Source organism: Lissotriton helveticus, chromosome 8, assembly GCF_964261635.1.
Source record: "Lissotriton helveticus chromosome 8, aLisHel1.1, whole genome shotgun sequence".
NCBI classification, from domain to species: Eukaryota; Metazoa; Chordata; class Amphibia; order Caudata; family Salamandridae; genus Lissotriton; species Lissotriton helveticus.
In genome coordinates, this window is record NC_136069.1 from 875,859,306 (window position 1) to 875,871,640 (window position 12,335).

The 12,335-nt window shown below is 37.4% G+C and overlaps 1 protein-coding gene across 2 annotated transcripts in view; it reads right to left on the minus strand.

Moving 5' to 3' along the window:
• Window positions 1-3,663: 3,663 nt before the first annotated feature.
• The window catches only part of EPHA3 (EPH receptor A3), a 960,369-nt gene continuing 951,697 nt past the window's right edge, over window positions 3,664-12,335 (minus strand). For both annotated transcript variants that reach the window (XM_078657673.1, XM_078657672.1), the window contains exon 17: window positions 3,664-7,202. In XM_078657673.1, the coding sequence (XP_078513799.1) occupies window positions 7,097-7,202 (106 nt within the window). In that variant the 3' untranslated portion in view covers window positions 3,664-7,096. The remainder of the gene's footprint in view (window positions 7,203-12,335) is intronic.

Here is a 12,335-nt window from a genome sequence, read left to right on the forward strand (position 1 = left end):
CTATTATTTGTCTTGTTGCTTGAGCCTTTTCTTTCTCATATTCGTAATAATTCTTCCATTGTTGATTTTCCTTACAGTGAGCGTCATTTAAAATTTGCTGCTTATGCGGATGATGTTTATTTACTCTCTTGATAGTTCCTCCCCCCTTCTGCACACAATTTCTTCATTTTTGCAGGTATCATGATATAAAATAAATAAAGAAAAAACAGAAATCCTTCCTTTCAATAATTATACATTTAGCTATTTTATAGTCTCACAGGGTATAAATGGTCTAATTCTGCCAAGATTTGGGGCCATATGTATCAACATACGCTTTTGCGATTCCTAAATAGCGATTTTTTGGGAATCGCTATTAAGAAATCGCAAAATGGTATGTATGAAGAAATTCGCTATTTGTTAGTGATTCCTTAAAATTCCTTAATTGCGATTAGCAAATTGCTAATCGCAATTAGGGAATAATTTCCCATTCATTTCTATGGACCAGGAGGCCCATAGGAATGAATGGGAAATGATTCTCAATTTGCGATTTGCAATTTGCTAATCGCAAATGGAGAATAATTTCAAGGGTGCAGGGGTGTCTCAAGAACACCCTGCTGCACCCCTGAGGGCATGTATGAGCGTCACATGGCACCATTGGATTTTCAAAAATATGCTTTTTTAAAAGAATTTGCAACTTACCACCAACTAGAAGTTGGTGGTAATTTGCGATTCCTTAAGGGCATTTTGGATTATTTTTTTTCTTGATACATTGCATTTAAGGAATCGTAAAATAAGGAATGGCAAATTTTACGATTCCTTATTTTGCACCCAAATTGTTTGATACATACCAATTTGCGAAAATGGATTCGCAAATGCCAAAATTCTGCCAATTTCGGTGTTTGCGAACCCATTTGGCCTTGATACATATGGCCCATAGTATTTAGGGATTTGGTTTACCAGTTATATTCCGGATACCATCAAAATTAACTTTCAGAGTTAAATTCTAAAATAGAGAGTATTATATCTACTTAGAATCCTTTATTTTGATCTTGGTGGGGTTGCTTAGACTCTATAAAAATGATGATCTCTCCTCTTTTGCTTTATCTACTTTCTATGTTACCAGTCCATATTCCAAAGTATTTCTTAAAGAAAATTAACTCTATTCTTATTAGGTTTTTATGACCTGATAAAAAGCCAACAGTAGCTTAGTTACTTTACAGAAATCCAAATTGGCGGGAGGTGTGAATTTTCGAATTTCTATCACTATCATAAAGCTTTTGCCCTCCGTCAGGCAGCGCTCTGGACTTATAAGCTGTCTTCATGTTTCTCTCCATTGTGGCTAAAGCTTGAAAAAGCCTTTATATTACCTTTTGCTTCCAAATAGGTGCTATCTTTTTCTTCTACAAAATCGCTTCTTCACACTTCTATTTTACTAAAAATAATTTCATTGATTAAATCTACGGTTCTCCCTATTACTTTGATTTCTTTGCTATTTCTGAAGATGCCTTTATGGTATAACTGTTTGATTAAATGTAACAACCGTCCTCTTTTTTGGAGTATTCGGAAGGATAGGGTGCCTTACGTGGGTATCTCAACTTTTTCCATAATCATTCTCCTATCTCTTTTCCACAATTTTGTCTCGATTATTGTTGTCTCAAGTCTTTTTATCCTTGTTTCTTATCATTAATGAATGCTATTCTGGATGTTTATTTTTCATTACAGAAATCCACCTACTCAGTTTCCTTTGCATCTGGATTTACTGATTTCTTGAAAACTGGACCTAAAGCTGCATTTATCTATAAAACTCTTTCACTTCCGGATACTTCTCGAACCAAATTAAAGTTGTAGTTCTTATGGGAACAAGACCTTGATATTGTTTGGGAAGTTACTTTTTGGAATAAGATATGAGCACGTATATATAAAATTTCTATGTCAGCAAGTATCACACAATCCCCATTTTCTATTTGTCATGGAATATATTTTACCCCCTTGCACTGTTCCAAATTTTCCTCAGATGCCTCTGAAGGATGCTGGTCTTCTGGTTTTCCTAAAGATGATCTTATGCATCTGCTGTTTAGGTGTCAGATCAGAAAGATTTTTAATTTAGAACATCCCTTTAAGATTCTTTACATTTGTCCAGTCTCTTTAACTAACTATTATGTACCGTCTTTTGCTAAACATAAGTTATTAGATATGATGTTGACAATTGCTTTCCAGCAAGTCACCTTTAATTGGAAATTATCATCTGAGTTATCTTATACGGTGTGATGGAATTCGGTATGCTTGCATCATAAATTAGATACTGTGTACACTATTTAATGTTTATCTTCTCATAATGCTGAATTGTTATGGTTAGCTCCTACTACATTTTTTTTATTTAGGTTGAAAATGTAATTTTTAACACTAATTCAGTATTATCTGAGAATTTCTATCTCCAATAAATATTCTGTCTCTGCTTTGCTATTGTATTTGTATGGAAGATTACATTCTTATTTCTAATGTATAATGTTGTTTCACTCATTTAATTCAGGAGGTGGATGAGAATGTTTTCTCAAATCGCTATATTTCAGATACTGTTTATTTACTTTTTATTCTTAAGTTATTTCACCCCTCCTTGCACAATTATAAAGCCGTTAGTATTTTTCTCAGGTTCTTAATACCATTTGTGAATTGCTGAGTGCTTACCACAGTTCTTGTGCTGTTTTTATGGTATTTATTGATTCTCAATATAGTCTTTCAAACACAGAAAAATCGATGTACAACACATAGTGATTACTGTATAGTCGTAACTGGCAGTGGAAACAGTGAAGTCTCTACCTAAAACTGAAAGATGCAATGAAAATATAGGTGTAAGTATCAAATCTTAAGAGAACTGTTTTGGTAATAATATGTAGCTACAATGCTGATGCCATTTTGACCCAATTTGAGGGAATGGGAGTTGTCTTCCACATAAGTAAAATGGTTTTGAAAATGGTGAAGCCACCCAATATGTAATTAAATGAAGGATGATTGTAGTATCCCAAATAGAAAATCAACAGGAACATCGATTTCTAATTCTACTTCTCCAGGTTTTCTCCCATTTTGGAGTTTTCTGACCTTTGTCAATGATTAAGTTAGTGATTTATTCCTTGCCTCGTGATACATTTCTGTTTTCACAATCATCAATTGATGTCCAAGCTGATTATTTTGTTTGGATGCACTGGAACTGATGTTTGACACTTTTCCTTCATACAGGTTTGTATTCTCAAGGAGACTCATATTCTAATACCAGCACTTTGGTGTGCAAGTCATACCAGCATCTAGAAAATCATGGCTATTCATGCTGTGGTTCGGTCACTTCCGAACTCCAAAGACAGAGCACTCTGCAGAGCAGTACATAATCTAATCAGTAAAGGTAATGTCTGAAAGATTTGTATGAGCTGTATTAGTGTAAATTGATCAATTCTGATGCCTTCAAAAATTTCTGCCTGTAAAGTGAAATTTGCCCAAATATATTTTAGCGTTGGCATAATTTTTGTAACTGGCAACATTTAATAATAAGATCAGCAGAAGCAGACGATCAGAATATATTTCTGTGCCCACATGGCTCATGGATTTTGGATTTTGGAAAACTGGAAAAGCCTATACAACAAAACTAGAAATTTGAATTGTTAACATTTTCAAAGCAATCACCTCCTCATTCAATTCTGTAAAAATAGTTTCAATATGTTTATTATAAAAATATAAATGTTTCCACTACAAATCATTTTACATTAGCAAGAGGCCATCTAGGGTTGCACAATGTATAAACTAAATCAGTAATGTTTTCAAATAACATGTTAAAGCAAATGTATTTTGCATTGCTGGCTAGTTAACACTTATAGGTGATTTATTGAATGCTAAAATAGGCATGTAAAATAGATATGTGAACTTAAATAAATAATTTGCAATTTAAGCTTTTGATACACATCAGAAAACATGATATATGGATTTGTGAATGCCATTGCTTATGCAGTTTTTGTGAATAACATTTTGGGTTCTGTGCAAAGATGTGGCCATAGCATCTAGTACCTCTTATCCACAGTCAAGAATCATACATAGTCCTGTATACATATCTACAAGGTAATACACATTAAATCTACAATGTCTCCTTTAGAGATAGCTCAAATCCATATGCAGGAAGATGTGCCTCATTGAGTAAAGAAATTAATCTTCATATGTAAATATGAAAGATTCTCAGATTGTGAGAGGAACACGTGTAGTATTCATGCTTCTCAAGATGTCCATGACAGAGTGACAAACACTACTCATTTGGCTGAATAAGGCCCTGGATTTTGGTCAGATAAACCATTAATGAACACAAGATGGGTAGATATTAATAAAATGCTTCCAAACCACCATTTACAGTGGTTAGCATGTCTATGTATGAAGTAGGGAATAATATTACTTGCAATGACCTTGCTTTCTTTTGAGGTGATACACCATCATACTAGATTCAAACACTAAAACATGAACAAGGAGATTGTATCAACATTTGGGATTTGGGGAAATTCAGTTTTTTTCCTAAATTTAAGCTGAATCTGTTTTTTTAAATTCTTGTATCTGTCTGACCATAGATGGCCTTGATACATCTTCTCTTGTGTATCTAAAGTGATGAGCTCTCCCTGCCTGTCCATTCACTTCAATTGGTCATTACCTGGGTGAATGACCATTGACTCTAAGTCTTGTTATTCAGCACTTACAGAAAAGGTATGTATTCAGAATTTACACAAAATGGATGCATTTTCTCTGGAGTTGCTTGACCAGTAACACAATATCTGGCATTATTTTATGGAGAGAAATCATTGTGGTTTTTGTTTAGTGGCGTGCAAAGTTATCTAACAGTGCATACCCCCATTTTGGAGATGTTTTAGAAAATGCATTATGTGGCTAGACCCAACATGGTGTTATTAAGGAGTTGCCAGTGTATTCAGTGCAGACACAACAACTTTAGATTATATTAGTGGGCCTCTTGAATGTCAAAGTAGCCATCTCTTGAATCTCTAGCATCCACAGATTCAGAGACACAAAAGCTTTTGTAGACCATCCTTTCCTTTAAAACCTACCAAGGATATTGTGTGATTAGCAAATAGAGGTAAGGGGGAAGTTAGGGGTGACATGGGATTGAGGTGTTGACCACTAGGCTTCCATGTATAACTCATACCCCTGTTTTTTTCTGTTTTGAAAACATGCATTATTTGAATTTGTCTTGTGGTTTCTTTATGGTCAAAGGTTGTGTGATATCACTTCACTTCGTGGGATGTCACTAAAGTCAAAGTTCAAATGATTTCTCATCCAATAATAGCATCATGTGATACCACTTCTGATATTACTTTGGTGAAATGGCACTTTTCCACATAAAATGTAAATTCACTTGAATGCGTTATGGTCTTTAAGCCAAAGGAACTGTAGAATTTTTTTTAAGTAGGGTTCAAACTGAACTCAAGAGAGCCATAAAATGCTGTCCATTGACAACTAGCAGGTCAGAGTGGAAAATATGATTTACTAATGACGCTCAGATGGAGCTAAACTCATGCAAACAAGTGGCAAAATATTAATCAAACTAAATACTGTATTTTGGATGACGTAGAATAGGACATTTAATGGCAAAGCTTGACCCACCCCTTTGCAAAACACCAGGATTGTTCCTTTCACACCTTAAGGGCAGAATTGCACTATTTTACCTCATTGGCTTCATTATAGAAGAGGACCATTTGCATGCAAATAAAACTACCACACCCTGTGAAAGGACTGTTGGTTCGAAACCTCTGGGCTTTTAATTATAACAGGTGTATATGATAACTGGGGTTCATTTACAAAATCTTTCATATTCATTTATTGCTATGCAAGTGCACAGGATGACTTCTCCATATAGCAAATATTCAACTATGGGATTTATTTTGGCAAGAAAGATGGGCAGTGGGTTCTGAAAATAGGGCATAAAGCATAGAAGCATCTGAGACTATGGACACTTCCTTCAAAGCTTCAAAGTGTTGAAGTTCAATTTTCTTTCAGTTTCTTTAACACTGAATATGTATACAATTTAGATTCTGACCATGTGCCACTTAAAGAGGCTTTACACCAATACAGTCAAATACCAAGACCACTGAAATACTGCAGTGGAAGAACCCGACATTTGAGAAGAAATGTCCTAATATTTGTCTGAAAAGCATTGAAAGTTATTTATGAAAGATGCTTGAAGAAAAGGCATGTCATGTTAAAGTGTTTGCCTTTCTTTGACACCACTTTTTTAAAGAAACTCTACTATAACAGACATATAAAGTAAGTGCAAGATCCAAAGAATCATTACATTTCTTGGATTTCTTGTAAATGGGAAGATGTTTTCGATATGTTTGACAAACCATGTTTTTTTGCACATAAGGTACGTTCTTTGTCGTTGATACTAATATTATTTGGCACTTTCAGTAAAAAAATCCAAGTCATCATTTCTATCATCATGAACAATAAAAATAACAATAAAACAAAAATAAATACACAATTTTAAAAATTATGATAATTTCTCTGCAATACCTGGTGGAGTCTGTCATAATTTAGATCAGGCTATTAGAATTACCACATACATCGTTTTGAATTAATTTTGTAGCTTAAAATACAAAATTGTTAATATGAATCTGGACATTATGTTCAAGATTGAAAACTCTTTATTGTACCTGAAATTAAAAAAGGCCTCTATAACAGAGTTCCTGTTTGCAAAAATACTGCATGAATTTCCCTCACTGCTATTGGTGAACATCCATAGCATCTGATCAGTTTCATTGTCACTGTAGTATCCATGTCATGATTTTTTTCCATTTCAAATCCTTTGTGTTTCTTTCCTTTTGTTTACAGGATTCGCCAGTTGCACTGCCCCTGCACCCAAAAAAAAGTACCCATTCGTAATCACTAAAATATAGAAAATGTTTTGCTCTTGTTTTAAGGCATCTGTACTTATAGTTGAATGTCTTGGTGGGCATTAGAGTTCCACACGATTCTACCCACTATTTGATGCTGTCCTGTGTCCGCATTTGAATCAGATGGTATTGCTCCTTCTACAGCATCTGCCCTCTTTGCTTTTCCTGAGAGTTTTATGTTAGTCCTTTTATACTGGAACAGGGCCATTTTTTGAATATGTTTCTAGTGCTTTCAAGCTGCTAATCATCATCTTCGGAGGTCCAACAACCGTGACGCCAACTTTTTTCATGTCACTGAAATCAGAAAAACACAAGTGGTGAACATAAGTGTGCCAACACAAAATAATTATTCAGTCTTTTTGTAGCACTGATTTAGCATTAAACTAAAAGTTAGAGGCAGTTAGGGGAAACCCAAAGTTAAATTTAACGAGAACATTTTATTAACAAACTGGAAGCTGTTCTATTTAATGAATTTGTGATGGTAAAGACTTCCAGATTTTGGAAGCAGCATGTAATAAGACATGGTTCATTATTTTGGTGTACTTCAAACATGTGCTGCTATTCAGGAACATTCAAATATCACAGTTAAATGTTTCTTTCCATGCTGCAATGACCTCTGCCCATTTTGAAATAAGTACGGGGTAAAGTTATTATAAATTTCTGCTTAGACAATTTATTGTTGTTCATTTGGGCTGTAATTAGACAAAGCCATAAGACATGAAAAAGAGCAGTACCTATTTCTGTTTGCAAATTGGCATTATCAAAATGATTAGAGAAGGCTACTCCCTTGTCGCCATTTTGTCAGTGGAATAACTCTTTCATATCAGGAAGAGGGAACCAACCTTCCATTGTTTGGATTGCATTTACTGATCGCCTTGATTGATATCTATCAAATTTTCCCAGTGAGGACCTCTTAAGTAAAATTGGAACCATTATGCCTTGATTTGAATCAGTGAGGTCAAAAGTGACCTATATGATGGAGCTGCAGTCTTCCAATATTTTTACCATGTACACTTTGAATAATGTTAATGTTAAACACAAATAAGTAGTGTGCTGCTGTGAGCTTTGGGGATAGAAACAACTTCAGATTTCATGAATCGATGTTGTTATTCCCTCCTACAGAATATTTTAGAATACATAAGTTAAAGGAAAGGCATGTGTGTATGCTCTTTATTTCCCCCTGTTGTTTGTAACACTTCAATCTTCTCTCCTGTGCAATACTTATTTCTGGGTAAGTGAAAATTATCACTGATTGTAAAATAATTGCCAAAGTTATCTAATATTAATGTTGAAAGTATTAGAAATATCTATCTTTGTCAAGAATCGTGTATGCTAGGGTACTTTGAAACTACTCCAAGCCCTTTTTGTCATGATCACCCCCACTTTTGCTCTAGATGCTGTCTTTATAGATCTGGAAGTGCATGGGGACCTGTTAACCAGGCCCTACTATTGGTGCTTTTTCCCATAAGTGGTAACTGTTGAATTGGTTTTCCCAATAGGGAAACACTTAACACTTCTTATAAGTCCCTAGTAGAGGGTACCAGGGGTACCCAGGGCAAGAGGGGACCCCAAGACTGAAGCACTTTATTGTGCAACACTGAATGACATAAGTAAAAGTATGCCTGGAGGCCTTCCCTTCCAGCCCTGCAGGAGCAGCCTGTCTGCTTGAGAGTGACACTGCATACACCATGTGCTGCAGAGCCACACCACTGCCTTAATGAAAGTAAGTCACTCTTAGGCTTGTCCATCTATGCTCAGGAGTTAGAGTGCATTATATTAAAAGTGTGGATATATATGTACATACATTTTGGAAGACCCTAAAATTGAGTATTCTGGGTAGCACAGTTATGTGCACCAATAGGATGTTGTCATTACAGTGGCTGATTAACTGCAGGGTCCAGTAGCTCATTGGCCACTGTCCCTCACGTCCTTAACGCCCCCTAAACTAGGATTTAAGTGGCTCCCCTGGCACCAGAACTTCAGTTCTAACTTGGAATCCAAGAAGAAGCACAGAGAAGACACTGTCACAGAAAAGGGGATTTTGGACTCTGCCACAGCACAAAGAGAGGACACTTAGGTGCCCTGGAGAGACCATATACTGTAACCATGTGTCGGTGTGTGTCAGTGGGTAAACCACATTGCTCCTAGCAAGAGGAACTCCAGTGAACACCATAAATCCAAAAGAGACTCCCCTGACTGGTGGAACCAGTCAACTGCAACCTGTAAAAGAATTGACGTGCTGCGTCACAAGAATGGGCCCAAAGAGAAGTGGTGTCCTGCAAGCCTGAAGTGGTAGCTAAGCTCACATCAAGTTTTGAGTCACTAGTTCAGTCCTGTCGATCTCCAGCTTCTGAAGTACCCGAGGACTACATTTGCTGCAGCCAAGGCTTGGTGATCGAACACTTGAGTGACATTTTCAGCCTGAGAGCAACTCACTACAACAGCGACCAACATAGACAATGGTCACATTATACTTCCACCTTAGAGGCAGTGGTCCTGAATAAGGAGTTTTTCCATGGGACGAGGGTTTGGTCACTGGCATTCTGCAGGAGCCTAGTGTTTGGGTCAAGGAGAGAGTACTCCCACAGAGTACTCTGCAGCAGTCTACAGGTCAGGGACGCTGCATGTGCACATTATGGTAGCAACAGAAAAATTGAAGCTAGAAATTGAAGGAGATCAGTCCTTTCTTCACTCTTTGTGCAGGTACACTAGTGCTAATGGGCCCCACTCAGTGTCACACCAAGGGTTCCATGGGCCCTAATGCAAGCAAGGAAAATGGGTGTCCATCCACTGGTTTTGCAATAAAATAGCTACAAGTGGGATGCAGCTACAAATGGTGAGCCTCTTAGATCAAATGGGTACCTCTTGGACATTTGTGCCCTGGTGTCACTCACCTGCTGCACAATTACTAGCTACTCTCCTGTCCCCACTCCACCCAGAAAATACCCTCTTGTCCTGAGGGATTAAAGAAAGCAGTGAAAGAAACCCATTCAGCATGCTGTAAGGGACCTATTCTGTCCTGCCTCCTTCAGCAGACTCAGCCTTGCAGCTCGGCCCTGCTCTGGTGCTTTGAAAGTGTTCAAAGCTGCCGAGAATCACTTCAGTGGGTTTGGGCAATCTAAAACTGGCCCCATTCAACTGATCCACCAGGGAATTGTCCATTATTATCTATGGATACCCTGGCACAGCTAATTGCGCAAAATAGAGGCTGGATGCAACAATTCACCATCCATGAGGAATTTTTCTTCCAAAAATCAGTGAACGGGGTGGTGCTGCTTCATGCAAATTCTATCTCCAAAGCAATAAAAACAGAGCACCGACTAAAAATAAATAAACATAAATACCACGTTTGCTAACTGTATGCAAACCATCCATTGCAGTACGTGCAGCTAGGGGTTCTTTCCTAATAGTGTTTGTCTTCTACAGTGTTGAAAAGTATCCTGGTTATTCAATTCAATTCAATAAATCTTTATTCTGATCCATTTATCGTATCCATAATTGCACAGGTTAAATCAATCAATTTACAAAATACTTAAAATCTTTAAAATACATGAAAGTACAGTGCTCAAAAGAGGAAAAAAGAGAATGGCATGTGGAATGTGCATAAAAAGTTAATTATTACCATTCACTTATAACCATATTTTAACGAAACAGACTAAAATTCAACCTTCGGTCATCACACATGGTGGCACGTGCCCGAACAGTTGCTTTCAGAAAAGAACATACTGGAATAGCCAAAACATCTTCTTCCAGACTAAGAATTTTAGTATAAGCTGTTGTTATGGTCAATGATGGGGGTTTCCTTAAACAGTTTGGTATACATTTGATAAAATTTACAAAAGAATAAAAAGTGAACCATGGTTTGTTTGCTGTGGTTGTCACATGGGCACATCATTTGCTCAAGTTTAGTACTATGACAAAACGGAAAACAAAGCATGTATTTCATGGTATCTGCTCTTAACGGAAACAATAATCCTCTTTCCCATCGATTAATGTTCTTCAGAAGCTAACCTGATGGCAAATTATGATGAAATGTTCTCTATTGACATGTACCTTTCTACTGACTGTTTGGACATCTCTTCAGCCTGTCTTAACATATTATATTTTTCATATAGCTTCCCCTGAAGTGATTCTTTATTTACACTACCCAAATCACTGGGGTTTAAAAAGAGGTGCTCAAGATTTATGCTGGACAGGCTTTCCCGTACAGCCGAGAACCAAAGTATGTCCATCCCCTGATCGCAATTAAGGCAATCAGACATTATACTTTGTGTTAGTGTTGCCACGGGGTTCTGCCATACTTTAAGTCAGAAAATAGCTGACCGGGCTCTGATGAAGCCTTCTATATATGTCACATTCAGCTCCCCGTGACAAATATATTTAGATGCAGTAATCGGGGCACCTAGCAGTTTTCTGCAGAATCTATTTTCCTCTGTTTGGGTGCCCTTACAACCTGAGTGTCCCCAAACCTCTGCCCCATAGGTTGCCACCAGGATGCATTGTAATTTGAAAATTTTAATGATAGGTAAAACTACCTCTGCCTTTCTGGGTTGGGGTAGTGACAGTACAGAATTAATGGCTTTGGCAAATCTGCCTTTAATGTGTGAGAAATGAGTAGTCCACAGGCCATTGGCTGCAAATAACATACCCAGATAGGGAAAGGTGCAGGTACTTTGTAGGCGTTCATTTCCTATGGTAAAATTGGTGTGAAGATCTAAAACAGCCATAAAATCAAGGAAACCCTTTATTAAAGTGCGAAGTGCATTTGGGGTGCGGCCCATTAGGACCAGATCGTCTGCATATAAGAGGGCGAGGAGAGTGCTGCCATTAATTTTAGGGACAGCATTTGTAAGCTTAATCAGGGAGTTGTGCAATTCATTTATATATAAAATAAATAGCAGTGGGGACAATACGCACCCCTGCCTGACTCCCCTGCCGATGGTGATATCCTCAGTCTGAAATTCGGACGCACCTGTTGCCTCAAAAGGGACGCATTGCTGGAGTTGCATATGAAAGTGACGCAACTCCAGCAATGTGCCACAATAGATGGGTGAGTTCCATTAAAAAAAAACAGCGTCGTTCCTTATGCCTGGTCTGAGCAGGTGAAGGGATTTTGATGCAGTGACGGTATAGATGCAGTGAAGGCATAGAGTGACGCAGTGAAGTCTTGTAGATTTCACTGCATCAGTTCTACATGGCTTTTTGCATGGGACTACCCATCCTGCATACATTATACATGGCGCAGGAAAAATGTGACGCAAGGCTTTAAAACTTGACGCATCTCCCTAGATGCGTCACATTGTAAATGGGCCGCAACATTTATGCCGCAGCTACATCACAAAAGTGACGAACAGCGGCGCTAAAGTCATGCAAGGGGCTTGTAAATCTGCCCCTAAATATGTGGGACAAATTTAGGACCCACTTTAT